Raw genomic sequence first — 19473 nt, forward strand, 5'->3', positions numbered from 1 at the left:
AGGGAGTTTGAGACCCGCTCGTCACTGGAGTACCTTCATTGTTGTTATCCATTTCGCGTTGTTGCTCTTGTACAGAAATTAAGATAGAGAGAATACTCGTTAAAACAAGCGGTGCAAATGAAAATGACGTGCAGATCGCGTATATATAGTGTTTCGAAAATTAAATAAAAAAAAATCCGCTCGCCGATCGCTTGTCGGTCCGGAGCCTGCAATGGCGGCCAGCGGATCGGCGAGCGCTCGGAAATCGGCGTGTGCTCGCCGATTTTTTCGCCGAAATTCGGCTTGCCGGTTACAATGGTTCGGCGAGCGGACCGGTTAGCGCCGGGAATCGGCTAGCCGGTCCACTCGCAGCCATTGTGGATGCTCTTATTTTACTAATTATGCATTAAAACTCGTGTCAATCCTAAATGACATATTTCTATGATAGGAAGTGAATATAATTTTAGAATAACCTATTACGAGTGATTTAATTAATTGATATGCAATGTCGATCGACTGTTAACTAATAACTAGTACTTCCATGGAAAATGCCTTTCCCAATTCCACACGTACGTCATAAAACAGTTCATTACTCTAATTAAGAAAAAGAGAGAGAATACAAAATAGTTTTACCCGATGTCAATTTGTGTGAAAACATGGGATTGTACATTTGTCGAATAAGTATTCAAGAGAGAAATAGAATAGGATTATATGTGGAATAAAATAAATTAGCCTTTTAACATTTATATTTAATTGATTTTTATCAAACAAAGTAATAAGAATTTCGAAAGTAAAAGAAATGTTCTAACTTCTAGTTTGAGACTTCTTACTTATCTACATATTTAATATTATGTTTTATTTTATTTAAAATACAAACAATAATAGTCAGTATAATTCGTATTATTCTTATTATTTTATTTTAATAATTTAGTGTAAAAATCATAGTACTACCTACCACTTTAGAAAAAAATTATGCATGTTAATTATAATTAAATTACTATATGTTTCCGCCACACGTATTAATATGGGTAATTGCAAAAATACCTCACGTCGATCGATGGATGATAAATTTAATTTACTTTAATGAACTAATTTGGAAGAATTTGAATGAGCTGGATTGTAGATCAAACTAATTCTAGTCGATCAAATGAAGTCAATGATCACTTCAATTCGTTTAATTAATTATTTCTTTCTTTATCTCTCTTATATATGTGTGTTAGACTCAAGAGTGTGTACGTTCGACGAATTTTCAGCGCAATGAATGCAGTATTTGTTTTCAATTTTAAAACTACGATTTATTTCAACAAAACCCCAACCCCAAGTCAAACTAAAACGTCTCTCAACTGTATTCGTATATATATATATATATATGAGGCTGAAGAGTTACATATTTCCATACATTGATTTCTGCCATCAATTCTCTCTCTGGATCCATGGGAACTGAAAGCAGCGATTACAACAAAAATGTAAGTTCTCTTCATTTTATTTTTGGGTTTAGATAAATGTTTTTGTTTGTATGAAAAGAATAAATCGTGTAGCAAATATGTCCACACACACACCACCTTAATTCAACATACTTAACTCTTTATCTTTACTTGTCACCCCATGGCTTCCTGATTCCTTTGTCCTTCAATAATCCAAAATTTATGCAATTTCTGCTTAAATTCGAAACCAGTAGATTATGGGGAAGGAGAGCCAGCCAGCTGTAGTGAATTTTAATGAGATAGCATGTGCAACGACTTAAGCTATCAATAGTTGACTTCAATATTCAATTGTCATTAGCTTTATATTTTTTTCTTCTAATTTATACAACATCTATCCTTTATAAATAGACATATTTGGAATGTGTTTTAAGAAATAATTCATAAAATAAGAGAGATGGAAAAAAATAATTAAAAAATTGTTAGTGTCAAATAGATTTAACCTGATTAGAGAGAAACAAGTTTTCTAAAATAGAAAGTTTCTATTTTAAAGAATGGACTAAATTAAAAATAATTTCTATTTTAAATAATAAGTTTCAAGTAATATTAATTAATTGAGCTCCATTATTAAACTTACTACTGCTCAGTCCCAATAAAGAATATTCTTATTTTTTAATGTCATGAAATTTTATGCAATATTGTTTTATTTATATATTAAGTAGAAAAAAGGTAAAGATATTAGTATTATTTTTAAAAATATACTACTAGTATCATTTTTTTAATGTGATGAAATTTTATGCAATATTGTTGTATTTATATAATAAGTAGAAAAAAGTTAAAGATATTAGTACTATTTTTAAAAATATACTACTCGTATCATTTTTATTGAGAATGAAAAAAAATCTGTCAATCTTATTTATAAAGGTTAGTACTAGTACTAAATCTTGAGTAGAGACAAATAAAGACTTTTAGTCTACACCTTTTTGTAGTTGGCCTTGGAAGAATCCAATAAAATAGTACATATAATACTAGTGTTTGATTTAACTTCACTAGAGTTCCCTTGCATGACATAACATCTTCAATATACATGAAAAATTCTGTGACATATTGACTATGTGATGACCACCTTCTTTTTTTAGTTTGTCTCAACTAAGATGACCTATTACCAAAAATAAAACACATTATCTCTACTTTATTCTCTTTCTCTTACTTTACTTTCTCCACTTAACACATAAAATTAACCTGCATAAAATCTCGTGCCGCTCAAAGAAGAGGTTGTCTACCTTGGGACGGAGGGAGTATTTTTCTGAAAAATAGAAATTGTAATAGTACACTTTGCCAAAAAGAGTTTACTTCCATTCATTAAACACACTAGTGATGGAGAAAATTAATGTGCAGGTGGATAATAGGACTGCAGAACAGAAGGCTATTGATGATTGGTTGCCTATCACTTCTTCAAGAAATGCAAAATGGTGGTACTCAGCTTTTCACAATGTCACAGCCATGGTTGGAGCTGGAGTTCTCGGTCTCCCTTTTGCCATGTCTGAACTAGGATGGTAACTATTGCAACCTTGCATCACAAAAAATGCTCAAATCCAACTCGAAATACTGAACATTTTCTGCCTATATTTTCAGGGGCCCCGGTGTAGCAGTGATGGTCATATCTTGGATCATTACCTTCTACACATTGTGGCAGATGGTTGAGATGCATGAAATGGTACCTGGCAAGAGGTTTGATAGATATCACGAGCTCGGACAACATGCTTTTGGAGAGAAGCTCGGGCTCTACATCGTTGTGCCTCAGCAGCTAATTGTTGAAGTTGGAGTGGACATTGTCTACATGGTCACAGGGGGGAAATCACTCCAGAAATTCCATGACGTGGTCTGTGGCGATAACTGCAAAAGCATCAAGCTTACTTATTTTATAATGATCTTCGCCTCTGTGCATTTTGTCCTCTCACATCTTCCCAACCTCAACGCCATTTCTGGAGTGTCATTGGCTGCAGCAGTCATGTCCTTAAGGTATATATATATATATATATATATATATATATATATATATATATATATATATATAAAGTTTGAGTTACCTGCAAGATTTTAATGGAATGATCTTGATCTGACATGATGTATCTGTCACTGTGAAGCTATTCCACGATTGCCTGGGGGGCTGCAGTGAAAAAGGGAGTTCAACCGAACGTGCAATACGGTTACAAAGCCACAACCACAGCTGGTACTGTTTTCAACTTCTTCAGTGCTTTGGGAGAGGTGGCTTTCGCCTATGCAGGACACAATGTTGTCCTGGAGATTCAAGCCACCATCCCTTCAACACCGGAGAAGCCTTCCAAGGGACCCATGTGGAAGGGAGTCATCGTTGCTTACATTGTTGTCGCCCTCTGCTACTTCCCTGTCGCCTTCATTGGATACTGGATGTTTGGTAATGAAGTATCAGACAACATTTTGATTTCATTAAACAAACCACATTGGCTCATCGCCATGGCTAACATTTTCGTTGTGATACACGTTATTGGAAGCTATCAGGTGAAACTCAATGTTTTTTCTTTGTTATCATACCAGAGTAATTCTTCATACATATATCAAAGAAGTCACTAAATCACATATGCTATGCGTGGATGCAGATATATGCTATGCCAGTTTTTGACATGTTAGAGACAGTCCTAGTCAAGAAACTAAGATTCAAGCCAACATGGTATCTACGCTTCATCACCAGAAACATCTATGTTGGTATGTTAATTGTTAAGCTACCATGCTCTCTTCTTATCTCTACTTGCATTGATTTTGAGATTCAAAACTCCATTCTGTTAATTGCTTGCTATGCCACCTAAAAAAGAATGTGCATATCAATGTTTCAGCATTCACAATGTTCATTGGCATTTCATTCCCTTTCTTTGGTGGACTCCTCGGGTTCTTTGGAGGATTTGCTTTCGCACCAACCACATACTTCGTGAGTACAAATGATCTTTATATACTATTTGTGCATTTTATATATTGAGTATTATACCATCTGTTAACATAATAACTCAAATGGTCAAAACTTTCTTACAGCTTCCTTGTATCATGTGGCTTGCTATCTATAAACCAAGGAGATTCAGCTTATCATGGTTCACTAACTGGGTGAGTTTCTAGTTTCTACTCATAATATCTTATGTTTTTCACAAATCTATCATCTTATCACTAGCTGATGCTTTTTGGGATTTAAAAACTCAGATTTGCATCATTCTCGGAGTCCTTTTGATGGTTATAGCACCAATTGGAGCACTAAGGCAAATAATACTACAAGCAAAGACCTACAAGTTCTACTCATAAGCATCTAGAGTGTTGAATCTTGCTGGTTGAGAAGCTCGATCAGTGGGATTTTGGATAGCATACAGTGAAGAATCTTGGAAGAATTTATAACAAAGATGAATGTGTCGAATCTTCACGAGAGGTGGAGGCCTGGTCGCCTCCTCCAACAATTCATTCCAATGCTTCCAAATTGATATCTGAATCTATTGTTTTGTATAAACCTGTTTGGTGATGTTCTAGACTTATACTGCTTTTTTGAATGGACGACAGTATTACAATGAGAATTTAAATATACAATCATATGCTAGCAAAAGACTATGTGGTTGTTTCTATTTTCATATTTCATTTTTCTTCTGATCAAATGATTGACACAAAACATGCTGCAAAAAATGCAGTGCAAGACGGTCACCACATTACTGAATCGCTAGATCATTTGGGGCGTTCTGTTACTTTGTTTTGTAGACAAGTAGACAGATAGTCTAAATGAAACACGAGGGAAGCATTTTGTAGGATATCCTCAACTTTTCAGAATATATTACTCAGACAGAGAGAATAATAGACAACTCCCTCCGCCCTGCTCAAAATAAAACATTTCCCTTTTTGGATGTTCCAATCACAATGACAAATTTCAGAAATCGGAATTCTCTCTCCTATTGTTGTACTCTTGTACTAAACAACACTGCAAAAATCAAGTGCCTAAAAGTCTTAAGACTGAATATTCTGTTGTTGCTCAAGGGTGAGGCTAAGTTCTTGGCTGCTAATAATGCATTCAAGATGAAATCTTGTCCTATGTGAGCTTGCATCTCTATATGGTGTCAATCTCTACAAATTTTACTAGACATTACGATACCTTTCAAAACCAGCTAGGCACTCAAATATTAACTTTTATAACAACCTTAACCTAAAACGACAGCCAAATTTTATATAGTTACCAACACACATTGGTGACAACAGTACGCAGTTCAGAATCTTGAACTGATGTGAACACTGTTTACCTGTCTGCGTTATTTGTTTGCTGCAGGAAGCATTGCAGGATCCCTTGTAGATTCTCCTTCCAACAGGTAAACCAAGATCTATTTGTGTTAAATCAACTATGTCATAACAGATTTGTTCCATGCCATATGACAAATACATAAGAGCCATCGTGTAGTTTCCTCCATACCATCTCTGTGCTGCAAGAAATGGAAACAAAGGAAGCAGCCAATGACAATGTTTATATCCCTGATTCAACAAATCAACGACATCAGATGGAGATGGAGAGACAAACAGAACAACTAAAGTAACTGTCGTTCTCTCTCCATAATAAATTAATTTTGCACAAAAGATCTGGCGCACAGAATCTCGAGAAATTGTGGTTTCTCACAATTCATCATCACCACTGACTGTAATAGAGAGAACGATGTGAAGAAAATTCTAACACCAAATATTTCAATATTTCCATCCTTGTTAATACAACATCTTTATACACCAGTTCCGTTACCTGATCCTAATGTTTCTTATCGCTAATTACAATCACCGGTCAGTGGAGCAAAAGGCAATAGATGACTGCCACTGGCTTCCAATTACTTGATCACGGAATGTAAAATGGTGGTACTCAGCTTTTTACAATGTAACTGCCATGGTTGGAGCTGGAATCCAAAGTCTCCCTTATGCCATGGCAGCTCTGGGATAGTACACATGCCTTCAACTAGAGTTTGTTTCAGTTATGTTTAAGCTTTGCAGTTCGCGATAAATTGATCTTAATCATTTGGTTAAACTGGATCACTAAACAAGAGATCTAACTGAACCAATGAAGGTTTGAATATTCCATTATAAGAAAAATACAGAGTTTACAATAGAAGACATATCAATCTATAGTTCCTTATATTTTCATTTCTCTTGTCAAAACTTATTCCTTATGCCATAGTTATATGACATTAGGGGACCAGGAGTTGCTAATCTAGTTCTCTCATGGATCATCACATTATACACTTTGTGGCAAATGGTTGAGATGCATGAGATGAGATGGTACCTGGAAAACGTTTTGAAAGATACCATGAACTTGGCCAAGTTGGCCACCATGCATTTGGTGAAAAGCTCGCCCTTTACCTTGTAGTAACTCAGCAGTTGATCGTTGAAGTTGGTGTCAACATAGTATACATGGTAACTAGAGGCAAATCACTGAAGAAATTTCATAAAAACGTGTGGAAGCTGCGAGCAAATCAAAACTACTTGCATCATAATGATATTCGTCGCTGCCCATTTTGTTCTCTCCTATTTTCCAAACTCAACTCAATCTCTAGGATATCTCTGGCTGCAGCTACCATATCTTTAAACCGGCTCATGTCAATCTGAAACTAATGCAAGATCACAAATAGTTATAAAGAACAATGTTAGTCACTTTCTTTTACAAAAAAAACATTTACTTGACAGTAGCTTGGACAGCTTCCCTTCACAAGGTAGTCCAAAAGGGAGTTGAGTACAACTATCCTACACCCAGCAGAGCTTGAAAGTTTCGACTTCTTCACCGCTTAGGGGGAGATGGTGTTCGCCTATGCTAGTCACAATGTGGTGCTGGAGATTCAGGCAACAATTCTTACAACACCAGAGATGCCTTCAAAGAAGCTCATGTGGAAATGTGTGTTTGGTGCCTATTGCATAGTTGCATTGTGTTACTTCCCCATTGCTCTTATTAATTACAGGATGTTTGGGAACCAAATCCAAGCACAACATACTTCTCTCGTTACAGAAACCTGCATGGCTAGTTGCAGAAGCTAACATGTTTTTGGCTATCCACGTTACTGGAAGTTATCAGGTTCGCTTTACATTGTTATGTGGCAATATTTTATCTTTTTCAACCACTTCTAGACTTGTAATTTTCTGACATTGCAACCGATGCTCTCATCTACAGAAACCTGCATGACTCGTTGCAGAAGCTAACGTGTTTGTGGTTATCAACGTTACTGGAAGTTATCAGGTTCACTTATCATAGCTTATTTGGCAATCTTTTATCTTTTTCAACCACTTCTAAACATATAAATTTCTGAGATTGGAACCTATTATCTGTAGATTTATGCCATGCCAGTTTTTTAAATGATCGAAACTGTGTTAGTGAAAAGGCTGAGGTCCAAACCAAGCTTTTGGCTAAGTTCCATCTCACGTAACATTTTATATAGGCAGTATTACAAACCAACCCTACACCCTCTCTCAAACTGAAGTATTTGCCAGCTTTGAATCTCACAATGCAGGAGTTTCAGCAAACTTAACTGTTCATGTTTTCTCCAGCAATTACTATGTTCATTGCTATAAGTATAACATTCCCATTCTTTGGTGACTGCTGGGATATTTCAGAGGTTTTGTGACTACTTACTTTGCAAGTCATTCTGTAAATCCAGTTCTCACTACTGTTTTCGCTATACATAATTGGCTGAGTCTTATATTCTCTCTATATTTCAATTGTCATGTGACATGTGGCTTGTAATATATATAAACCAAAAAGATTCAGCTTATTGGAGGACTAAGGTCTCTAGCACTAAAAGTACAATGAGTATAATGTTCAGATTTACATTTTTCTTGGACATATGCTATGCTAATGATACTCTCACCCATTGGAGGACTAAGCAATATAATCCTGAAGGCTAAGGACAATGAATTTTACTCTTAGGCACTTTCACCTCTTTCCTTTAAAAGAAAGGTAAGAAGACTGCTCAAGTGAAATAAGAATAGTGGTGAAAAATTGATTGCATATAGTAGCCATCAACAAGAGGCAATAAAACATGATGCATGCACCACATATGGATAAATATGGATTTGCAGGAGGCTTTAGCAACCACAAAACATTCAGTGGCATTGCAATACTTCAGACATTTCAAAGTTGTGTTTTTTACTTATTATTGATACGTAAACAATATAGAAACTGAAAAACTATTTTGTTGTTCATCAAAAGTAGAAATGATCGACCTTGATAAACAAAAACAAACCCTCACTTAGGGGATGAAGTGGGTCAAATATCCATAGCTTGTGGGATATGCAAAGGGAATTAGTTCATTAACACTTACGATATGCAAAGGAAATATTCTCTTAAAAATATGAGGGTCTCTGCCTCCACATGGGGCCACCAAACCAGACTACTTTATCACTTATAATAAAAGTTTGGCAGCCATCAGCAACATTAGTAAGTCATTAACAAGCCATATACACCTGTTTCTGATTTTTACCATCAAGAATTACCAAAATGCATTAATAACTGGACAGAACAGAAATACACCGTAACAGAAAAAGATTACTAGACAAAGTTTAACATAATCATATATTCATAACGCAAACTCATCACATTGTGATGGCTGGAACAGAATAGCAATGTAATACGTTTTCATGTTACATAGAACACATAATGTAAGAAAGCTTTCTCAAGAAAGACAACAACTTTTGCCACTATCTAACCTTCTTTTCACCTTTCTTCTTCATTTCTCTAAAGAAAGCAGCCCAAAGATTCACAATCCACAATATACTAACGAAAATTGCAGTGACAACAACGAGGAGCCACGAAATCCAAACCCATTTGGGAATCACAGCATCCGCAGCCCCAGTGACATAGAATGTAAACATCCTATACACAAAATAAGGGCCGCAGAAACCCCTGACAACAGAATAGAGTGCATAAAAGGGAGGAGACAAAATATCAAACACCTTAGCTGCAATCTCCACATCTGACCTTCTCGCACTCGCCAGCGTCCACACGTTCTGGCAGAAGCTGGTGACCTCCGCCAGCACCAGGAGCACGAGAATAGCGACGGCCCCGTGGTAGACGAGGTAGCGGCAGGTGACGAAGACGAAGAGCGTGGCGAGATGGTGGCCGATGAAGAGGACGTCGGTGGGGTAGAAGATGAGATAGTGGACGAGATCCATGAGGAAATAGGCAATGCTGTAATCCAATACGAGGCTTTGCAGCGGCGTGTTGGAGGAGTGGAAATCTGGGGCCGGGTCGGAGAGAATAGCGCGGGCGGCGAGGAATACTGCGGGGGTGCCGTGAGCTAGGGAGATAGCGCAGCTGGAAGCTTCAGGGCGGAGCTTGGAGGCCCAGGTGCGGAAGAGGATTGAATAGGCGATGAGGTAGAGGAGCAAATAGCCGGCGAAGAAGAGAGGAAGGGGATTGGATGTTAGCGGAAATTGAAGGTCCATGATTTAGGGGGAAATTGAAAATTAGGGGAATCCAAATGGGAATATGAGTTGAAGGATGGTGAAAAGATGAAGAAAGTCTCTGGTTGTTGTTGCGGTGGCTAGGAATTGAATTTGAAGTGAAGTGAAGAAGAGGGCAAGGCGGCGGAAGTCGAGAAATTGAGGTTTTGGAATGGAACGTCACCACCGCTCTCAGGCACACACACACACACACAACACACACACTCTCAATTCACAAAATCGTTGATTTTTATCAGTCGACTCGACGCTGGTTGTTGAGCTCATATTGAATTTGAGGATAATTACAATATAAATTTGAGCACATATTGATTTTTATACCGAACAATAATTGCAGAATATTCATTTTAATTGAACAAAATAGGTACCGACTTTTTGTTTAATATTACTAATAAATTAGTGGATCAAGCTCTAATTAATTAATTAATTGATTGATTTTATAGACATACCCAACTTTGTGTGTCTCGAATTTTTCTTGTTTTGTCATGTTGTTATTTTGTTTTACATGGTGTACGGGAATAATAAAGATGATTTGTTCTAGCTTAAATTATTAGGTCATCGATATATGTAAAGTGTATATATATGATTGGATTTTTACGTATTTTATATTTTAAATCAATGGTTTGATAATTTCTTACTATTATTTGTTAAACTAGTGTAATGTAATTAGTTTTTATTATATTTTTAAGGAAAATATCTAATTCAGTAATTTTTAGTTAGACTATATTGATTGGTCTCATCATAACTTTTGTACTTCATGCAATTGTTTCATGTGATTAAAATTTCTATGAAATTTATCATTTAAATTATAAATTTCAATAGACTTCTGGACAATTTGGCATTGTTAACATAATAGTGGTCTTTTTATATAATTATTATATATGTGGTGAAGATATAATAAGAAAATGTATATACTTTTATAGGGTATAGGACAACTGATAAAGGTACTAAAATTAGTTGTATATAATTTGCTATTAAAATAAATTATAGAAATGATAAAAAAAAATTTATAGAAATGACAAGAAGTCATAGAGTCGATGGTTGTGTGTTTATTTATTTTTACCAATATACACATGACATGATAGTACACGCAATCCTTGTATTCCCTTTCAACAAATCAACTCAAAAAATTTCCTTTCCACAACAATTTGAAAGATGCGAAGTATTCCCTCTGTCCCAAGAGGAAATTTCTCACTTACAACAAGTACTCACTCCATTCTCTCAAAATTGAAGCAAAATTTTTCAGTATAGAATTAAAAAAATAAATGTTGAGTGTTTTTAACAAATAGATAAAAAAAATTAAAAAAGAGAAAAAAGTAAAGAGAATAAAGTAAAAAGTGAATAAAGTAGATAGAATAAAGTAGTAAGAGAAAGTAAAGTAAGATAGAGAAAAAAGTTACTTCCTCCGTCCACCATTAGGAGTCTCATTTATGGGCGGCATAAATTTTAAGAAATGTTAAGAAAAATGGATAGAAAATAGTTAAATATATTAGTTTTAAATGAAATATGAGTGGAATGAGTTAGTCGAAGATAGAACCCTATAAATATTTATGGTAAAAATGAACCGGAACTCCTATTCGTGGATGAACTAAAATGAAAAAATGGGACTCTTATTCGCAGATGAAGGGAGTACTATATATGGAAATGAATCACTATGAAGAAACTTCTCGAAATGAAAAAATGACTCAATTATGAGAGAATAAAAGAAGTATATTTTTAAATGAGGGGCGAAAAAGTCTTCACGACATATATGATTGCAAGAATTCTGGTTACCATACAAGCAATCGCATTATTCTTGAAACTTAACCAAACCACAAAGAATAGGATTAGAGTGTCTCCTAGAAATCTGCAAAATGACCTAATTAACCTAATTGGTTCGTATGCATCCACCAAACAAGAGAAACTTAGACTACAATTTAAATCATCATATGTGAACATGAAGAGAGCAATACTGCAAAATTAGGAACCAATTTTCACCACACCATCATATATTCATACAACATAAAATCGGCTACACGCGCATTCCACACACAATGTTGGATCTCAGACAACTAGTTCCTAGTTTCTACTATCATCTTCATTTTTAGATTTTTTTTTTTTTGCTTTTTGAAGGTGAAGACTAAGAATATCGAGAATCCAATGAGTAGTATATGGATGGATCTTTATTCTTGCAGATAGCAAGCTTAATCGATCTCACCTTCCTCTACATCTTGTGTAGTTGCATTTGGATCAGCAGTTTGGGGCTCGGGTTCATCATCGTCCTCATCCATCTTCATGTACAGCCCAAGCTGCTCTAATGGATTATTTCCAAACTTGAAACTCCCAAACCCATCCTGCGATTCCTCTGGGCTTGCATCGTCAACAGAGGTAGCTAGTACTAGTTGTTCAGGAGGGGCTGTCCTCAGCATTTCTAAATCCTCAAGAAAACGAGAGTTTTCATTGATTTCAACCGTCTTCTCCATCTGCATCGCCCCAAAATAATATAAGCCGTAAACAGAAAAAAGAATAGGAACAACAATATAAGAGCCTTATACAGAAAAGAAGGGAATAGATTCGAGTTTGTGGTGACCAAAACCTTTAGCAGTGCTTCTCTTGCTTCTTCTCTCTTGAGATCTCTTCTTCTTTTTTCTTCAGCTGCAGCTTCAGCTTCAGCCCGCTTACGAGCATCTTCTGCAGCTTTGGCTTCTGCTTGCAGCCTAGCCTTCTCTGCTTGATTTGAAGCAAGGTGTTAAAAATCCTTTGTCATAAAGGGAAAGAGCAATTACACGAATTATACCCCTCTTTCTGTGCATCTCAAGTTCCTCTCTTTCACGTCGGAGTTTCTCAGGGTCCATCTTTTCATCCTGTCAGGAAACCAGGGTCATGCTGCTGAAACTAATACAGGGCAATATCTGATGAAGATTTTGAGAACCCCTTTGTTCTTACCTGAGTTAGAGTTTTCTCTCGAGCTTTTAAGATTGTGTCTAAAAACCGATTCTTCAAGATAGCAGCCCTGTACAGCTTGTCTGGGGAGACCTGCCTGTCATCTTGTGCACCCTCCACTGACACATTCCACAATGACAGATAAGAACATAGCAAACATTTACTCAGCTAATCCATCACCATCAAGCTCTTACCATCAACATGACCATCTGACTCACTTGAGGAAGGCTTCACTGAACCATCATCAAGGTGATCGAATTCACTAGCAGATACTGCATTCATAATATTATATATAAGCCACTGATGAATGCTATGTGTACTTATATAGCTGTGGGAGAGACTTCATTCAGACCCTCAGGATGTAGAACAAAATTTATAAGTGCCTCACAAAATCCAAATCTCACATCAAATGGAAGCAAAAGAACAGCAAAAATTCCCAAAATCACACCAAGGAAAAAGCCTCCCCTCCTCCCACCAATCCAAAAAAAGAAGGAAAAGAAAGCGAGAACACTTACGATGTTCACCAGCCTGATCACCCTTTTTATTAGCTGAATCGGCAGCTTGACATGTTTCATCCTGGAACATTTATTAATTATGGATAAATACCAACAAGCAGCAATTACTGACTCAGAATTAGGATCAAAAGGAGGGTAATGGTGCAAGAAAGGAATACTAGAGAACCTGCTCTAGCTTCACAGCTGAAAAACCCTTGGAGCATTCAGACCCTCTATAAGAATCCGGACCTGAAAGGTTAAAGATATAAAAATATTATAGGGTTCACCTAATACAAATCATAAACAGTATATTATCAGCATGTCAAGCCCATGAGACCATAGACATTTAACATGTGATAGGGAAAGAATGCTTTGTAGCCACCTAAGTATGAAATGCTTGGTGGCACAAAAAAAAGCCTATCATGGGGGTATTTACTTTTCAGGATTAGCCAAGGTGGATAAAAATAGTACAAGTTCATCCATTGTTACTTAAAACAGATTGGAACTTTATGATAGCACATAGCCCCTGATAATTTGTACTCCCTCCGTCTCTTGTTAAGTGATTCGTATTCCTTTTTGGGACGTCCCAATGTAAGTGAGTCATTTCCTTTTTTGGTTTTCTTTCTTTTACTTTATTCTCTCTTCACTCAACTAACTAAACCCCATTTTCTTAAATCCAAATCATGCTTATTTTGGATGGAGTATCATTTAAGCTTATTTTGCTTCATTCATGTCCCATTAAGAGGGTAGGATTGGTAAAACCCTAACTATAAGGATTAAAGAACACAATCATGTGTCTAGTTATCATGAACATTAAATGCTTCCTAAAAGAATAAGAATTCCAACCAAATGCTCACAATGGAATTCAGGTTCATGGGGTTCTGATTCCATTTCCCAATTCACCTCAACTAAACAACTAAATCAAGACTCAACTAGCGCCCAATAGCAGTGTTCTCCCAGCATGGAAAAATAAGAAATGAGAAAAAACAATTTAATAAGTGGGGTGTTGGAATGAGGCAAGTCAACAAAGGACAAGAAAAGCATGGCAAAAGTTAGTGTATCAAAAAAATTATTATATGTGGAAATTGATTATTTGAAAATAAAGATATTTGCAGGTAAATACACACAAATGAACTTTGGGCATTTTTTAATTTTCCGCAAAATAATTTTGAAATTGAAAATAGCATTAAATCATTTTAACAGAACATAATTTGTCTGTAAATTAATAAACTTTAAACATTTTCAGTTTTCCCTCAATTTCTTTGTTTTTAATAGAATAAAGTACCTGAGCTTGGGATATTAGGGATTAGGATTGAGAGCTTACTTGTCATGAAAACTGACACTAGTGTACATGTCAAGCCTGAGCTACTCTAAATGTAGCAACTTATTTGGTTTATATATTTCTAAACATTCGAATTGGCCTTTTCAGAACACGTAACTTTAATTTGTTAAATTAATTCAGGGAAAATAAGAAAAGTCCAATTTTACATATTTAGTTAAAACAAACTTCCAGAAAAAATTTATATTCTTCCATTAAAAATGACACCGTTTAAGTGTCAGTGAAATATACATCAATTATGATGGTCACATCAGCTTCAATTTAGAGAGAAATTAATGTTCGGAGAAAATTAATGAATACTCAAAATTCATGTATTAAGATTAAAATAAATCGAGAGAAAAAACATACAATAAAGTCACGTATTTACACAAAAATATAGTCTTATTTCTTCAAATTGTTGATAAATTTCACTTAAACACACACACAAATCATTAATACATACAAGTGGGCAAATATGAAATCCAGAAATAGGAAGTCCAAATGTGTAAGTAAGCCAAAAAACAAAAATAGAATCTAACTTTTAAGCATTTGAGTGAGGCATGTCTTTAGGGTTTCTCCCTAATAATCTACTTTGTATTAAAGATTCTAGATAGAGGGTCATTTCTTTACAAGCAACCAATATAACTCACAAGCCCAAATCATGCTACAAAGAAATCATACCAGCGATAGAAACAGAGTAGATGACAAATGTTTTTTGAGTTCAGATGTTCAAAATTCTTGCAGCAGAGATATTTGCACAGTTTAAACTTCTACCGGAGCATGTTCATAATAAGTGTTCCTAGTAACCATACAAACTAACAACATTGCAACAAGAAAACACCACATGCAAGGAAACGGGCATTTCAAACCACAATGATTTTAACTAGCACATAGGAATTATTTTAAGCGTTAAAAAAATGTATACCAGACAATATTTGCTAGCATGAAGTCCTGATATGGCACTATAATCAGAAAATATTTACTAATTGTGTATTCAGATTAACCTGCTTCATTATATTCTTCAGCTCTGCCCCCAACATCTTTTTCAATCAAAACAGGAAGGTAGCTAGTGACAGGAGCCTCATTTCCTCCAATATCAACATCCTCGTCAATGGGATCATTATCGTTGCCTTAGGATAGTCAACATCACAAAATTAACATCAAAATAGCAACATGCTAACTTCATAGCATAGAGCCAATTTTCAAAAATTAGAACCTTTGTCAACATGCAGTGATGAATTGCTAAGCCCTGATACATTCGGTAGCTGAAACAGAAGTGTAAAAAACATAATCAGTTTTAATGCTAAAACAACACATACATACTGGAGCAGGATCTTCACAATGAGGAACAAGAAATGGGCTAAAAAGATAAAACAAAATACCTCAATCTCACAGGCCTCAGATCTCGCAAGATTCTTCTGGTTATCGGGTAAATGTTCATCTAAAAGCCTCCTCAAGGTAAATAGGGTGTCATCACTAAGATCATCGATGACTATTTCAATCTCATCCTCTCCATCATCACCTCTATTTGGAATGTGCGCCTTGAGAAATTCAATGACGGCATCAGGTAGGTCCCCATCAGAAGATTCCAATTCCATGCTCAACTTATGCCTGTCCTCATCCGTCATCTTCCTCTTTGTAGGTTCTTGTTTTACTTCATGCTGTCTGGGACTGAGCTTCCTTTTCTTCGATGGGGCCAATGTCTTTGGTATTCCAGTTTCTTCATTACCCCCTAATTTTTTAGGTACCGAGTGGGAAGTAGTCACCACAAATTTCTTCTCAATGGCTTTCCACCTCGTTTCAAAGATCTGACTAAATGACTCGGCCAGAACATGGACGTCACTCCCAGGTGGATTATATGTCTTTGCATTGGTAAAAGTAAGCCTGACATCAGCTAGGAATTCCAAAGGATTGGCGTACTTCCCTGAACTGAGTTTGCTCTTTACTGTTCCCAAATCCATTGGGGTTTTAATTATAGAAAAGTAATCCGGAATGTTCAATTTCACCACATCAACAGGTGAATTGAATACCCAAGCATATTGTTGTGACATCAGCTTCTTCAAGAGACCCTCACACTGCTTAAGTGTTGCATTGATAGCATTCACATGCGAGTTGTTGTTTGCTGATTGAAACCTTCCTGTTATACCTCGATTCCAACCACGAGCTTTCTTCCCAGATGCAGAATTCATCAACGCAGATTTATTCAAGTTACCCACCATTGACCCTTTCTGTTGTCCATTATATGTGAGAATATCATTTGAATTTGACTTTGGAAACTTATTTACAGTTGTTTTCTTCTGCGACTCAACTTTACTTTGGAGGAGTCTAATCTTCTCTAGCTCTAATGTCAAGCGAAGCACCAAATCCTTCCTCTCGAAGGAAGACAATTTAGACAGTGGAATAATTTGAATGGGTACCGAGAAACCATCCCTTGAGGCTGAATTTAAATCAACCCATTTCCTCTTAGAGGCGGAAGCACCATCAACTGAGTCATTGCATCCCGAGCTGCCAGATCCTTCAGATTGTGGAGCACCACTAGAACAATACCCAGGAGGAAATCTATCTTTCTTGGCCATCATTATACCACTCTGCCCACTTATACAGAGCACTTTTACCTACTAGTGCAATCAAAATAACAGGCATAAAGCATTGGGGGAGAAAAAAATTGCATTCATTTGCACATCTATTTCAAAAAATTACTACTGGATGGAACTTTACAGAATTCCTTAATACTTCCATTGATTTTACTGATTTTTGCACAAGAAATTTAACAAAAAAAGCCAAATCTTGAAAAAAAAACTAAACACAATTCATCTGAAAAACCCCAAGATTTTTACATTCGTCTAATATATGCAATTGGACGGAGCCGAAATACCTAACCATAAGAGCACCTAAACAATTCACTACCAATTCAAGCCAACTAAAAAACATTTACCTTGAACAAAAATCCAATCTTCAACTTCAGAGCAACAATCCAGCAGTAGTCAATTCGCGGTAACGTACGGAAAATTTTCGTATATATAGCACAGTTCACTAACTTAAAGCGGAGAATACAATAAATTACACAGTAAACCTTGGAACCGAAAACCCTAGATCGGGTATTCAAAATTCCGAACTCAAACTAATAATAACTAAAAAAACGCGTAAAAATACAGAACACAGAGTACTCTCGAAACCCTAGAAAAGAGAAAAAAAAACTAAACTTGATTAATGAGGGAGCCCCGAATCCAAACGCGCCAGTCGCCGAAGGAAAGCTACCCGAAGCTTCGGAACTCCAAAGGGTGTGTGTAATATCTATAGACAATAGTAGAGTCTAGTAGATAGAGAGAGAAAGTGTGCCAAATCACTCTTAATTTTGATTTCTAGAGAGAGAATGGGAGTGTTTGCTGGTGGTTAATTTATAGAGGCGGGTTCACAATTTTCCACCGCCATTGGGAAAATCAGAGCCGAAGATTCTCCAGTCGGATGATCCAACGGCTGTGGATGGCATGAGATGTGAGCCGCAAGATCTGGATCGAACGAAAAGCCTTTTTTCGCATTATTATGTTTAGAAGCTTCTAAATACCCCGAGAGTGTCCACAATGGTGGCCTTCAAAGGCCACCAAATGTGGCCCGGCCACCATTCGTGGCTCTCTTGTGGCCTTCACAATGGTAAAAGTCAATATTAACTAACAAGGGTCACCAAATGTAAAAAATAACAAGGGCCACCAAATGTGGCCCTCTAAAAAAAATTTAATTTATTTTCTTTTTGGTTAATGCTATTTTTTAATTTAACTATATTAAATTTTTTGTAGACTAATAATTTGTGGATCAAACATGATTTAATAAAGTTAAGAATTATAGATAAATTTTCGTCGTATTTTTGATAGGGGAAAATTCTACAACGAAAATTTTTAAAAAACACAACATAAAAAGATTAAAAAAACGCCACCGCTACCTACTCGGTTGCGTCATCGGAATCCGGCACATCTTCTTCACCTCCTTCACCGCCACCGCCGCCCAAGCCCGCGCAACAGCGAGGGATTCGTCGTGACCGCCTCCCAAGCCCGCGCAACAGCGAGGGATTCGTCGTCGTTGTACTTCTCGCCCCGCCGATCACCACCGCCTCGGCCACCGCCGGTCGCCGGCTCTCCGTCTCCGTCTCCGCCTCGCCCACCGCCGGTCGCCGGCTCTCTGCCGCCTCGCCTCGCACCGCCACCGCCTCGCCTTCCACCGCCGCCGCCGCCTCGCCTCCCACTCCCACCGGGGAATTACCATCTCCACCTTTCATTTTTTGTAGTGTTTGAAAGTGAAAATGAAGGAAATGGAAGTGTACAAAGATGTGGAAAAATGGAAATGGGAGGGAGTGTATTTTTATAAAATAATTTTCGAAAAAAAAAAAATAAAAAAATTCGGCGGCCCAGCCGCGTTTCGCGGCCCGCTGCAGTGGAGGGCCGCGGCTCACACGGCTCAGCCGCGTGAAGGCCGCGGCCGCGGCTCAGCCTCGTCTCTCGCCTCAGGGCCCCGGCTCTCGGCTCTCTGCAATGGGGGGCCGCGTGAAGGCCACGGGCCGCGGCTCCCCCATTGTGGACACTCCGAGTATTATTATTTATAAATTTAATAACGTAATTTGCGTCCGTTAATTAATGAATTTATCTCAGAAAATAAAAGTCAAAATTTTTAAGATTGTCATATTAAAATAGATCGGGTATTTAGATTGTGTATGCTGTAACATGACAGTGTTATTTACTTAATTTATTATTATCTTAATTGGAAAATGGGATCTTTTCATAAATGTGAGAATCAAGGGTTAGATTTGTACTTAGAAACTATTTTTTTGCTCGGTGTATGTGTTATGTCGTTATCGTGTCGACACGAT

The 19473-nt window shown here is 36.8% G+C and overlaps 3 protein-coding genes across 5 annotated transcripts; 1 reads left to right on the forward strand and 2 right to left on the reverse strand.

Moving 5' to 3' along the window:
* Positions 1–1308: 1308 nt before the first annotated feature.
* LOC121805490 (lysine histidine transporter 1-like) lies at positions 1309–5019 on the forward strand. Its single transcript, XM_042205364.1, has 8 exons — positions 1309–1445; positions 2799–2956; positions 3036–3422; positions 3548–3941; positions 4040–4145; positions 4274–4365; positions 4467–4535; positions 4629–5019. Exons 1-8 carry the CDS (start codon positions 1413–1415, stop codon positions 4725–4727), a joined length of 1338 nt encoding a protein of 445 aa, XP_042061298.1. The 5' UTR covers positions 1309–1412; the 3' UTR covers positions 4728–5019.
* Positions 5020–8980: 3961 nt separating this feature from the next.
* On the reverse strand, positions 8981–10171 carry LOC121805491 (TLC domain-containing protein At5g14285-like). 2 transcript variants are annotated; one of them, XM_042205366.1, is made up of 2 exons: positions 9400–10171; positions 8981–9324 (listed from the first exon to the last, which is right to left on the reverse strand). In XM_042205366.1, exons 1-2 carry the CDS (start codon positions 9864–9866, stop codon positions 9120–9122), a joined length of 672 nt encoding a protein of 223 aa, XP_042061300.1. In that variant the 5' UTR covers positions 9867–10171; the 3' UTR covers positions 8981–9119. The 2 variants fall into 2 exon arrangements, with proteins under 2 accessions (XP_042061300.1, XP_042061299.1); XM_042205365.1 differs by having other exon boundaries at positions 8981–10170.
* Positions 10172–11830: 1659 nt separating this feature from the next.
* LOC121805493 (transcription factor GTE9-like) lies at positions 11831–17990 on the reverse strand. Of its 2 annotated transcripts, none has more exons than XM_042205368.1 (11): positions 17551–17990; positions 15998–17230; positions 15832–15880; positions 15620–15745; positions 13485–13546; positions 13319–13379; positions 12998–13075; positions 12807–12922; positions 12658–12724; positions 12457–12587; positions 11831–12343 (listed from the first exon to the last, which is right to left on the reverse strand). In XM_042205368.1, the coding sequence occupies exons 2-11, from the start codon at positions 17192–17194 to the stop codon at positions 12065–12067; spliced, it is 2166 nt and encodes a 721-aa protein (XP_042061302.1). In that variant the 5' UTR covers positions 17195–17230; positions 17551–17990; the 3' UTR covers positions 11831–12064. The 2 variants fall into 2 exon arrangements, with proteins under 2 accessions (XP_042061302.1, XP_042061303.1); XM_042205369.1 differs by having other exon boundaries at positions 15998–17233.
* Between the last annotated feature and the right edge of the window lie 1483 nt (positions 17991–19473).

The sequence above is a fragment of the Salvia splendens genome, chromosome 5 (assembly GCF_004379255.2).
Source record: "Salvia splendens isolate huo1 chromosome 5, SspV2, whole genome shotgun sequence".
Classification (NCBI taxonomy): Eukaryota; Viridiplantae; Streptophyta; class Magnoliopsida; order Lamiales; family Lamiaceae; genus Salvia; species Salvia splendens.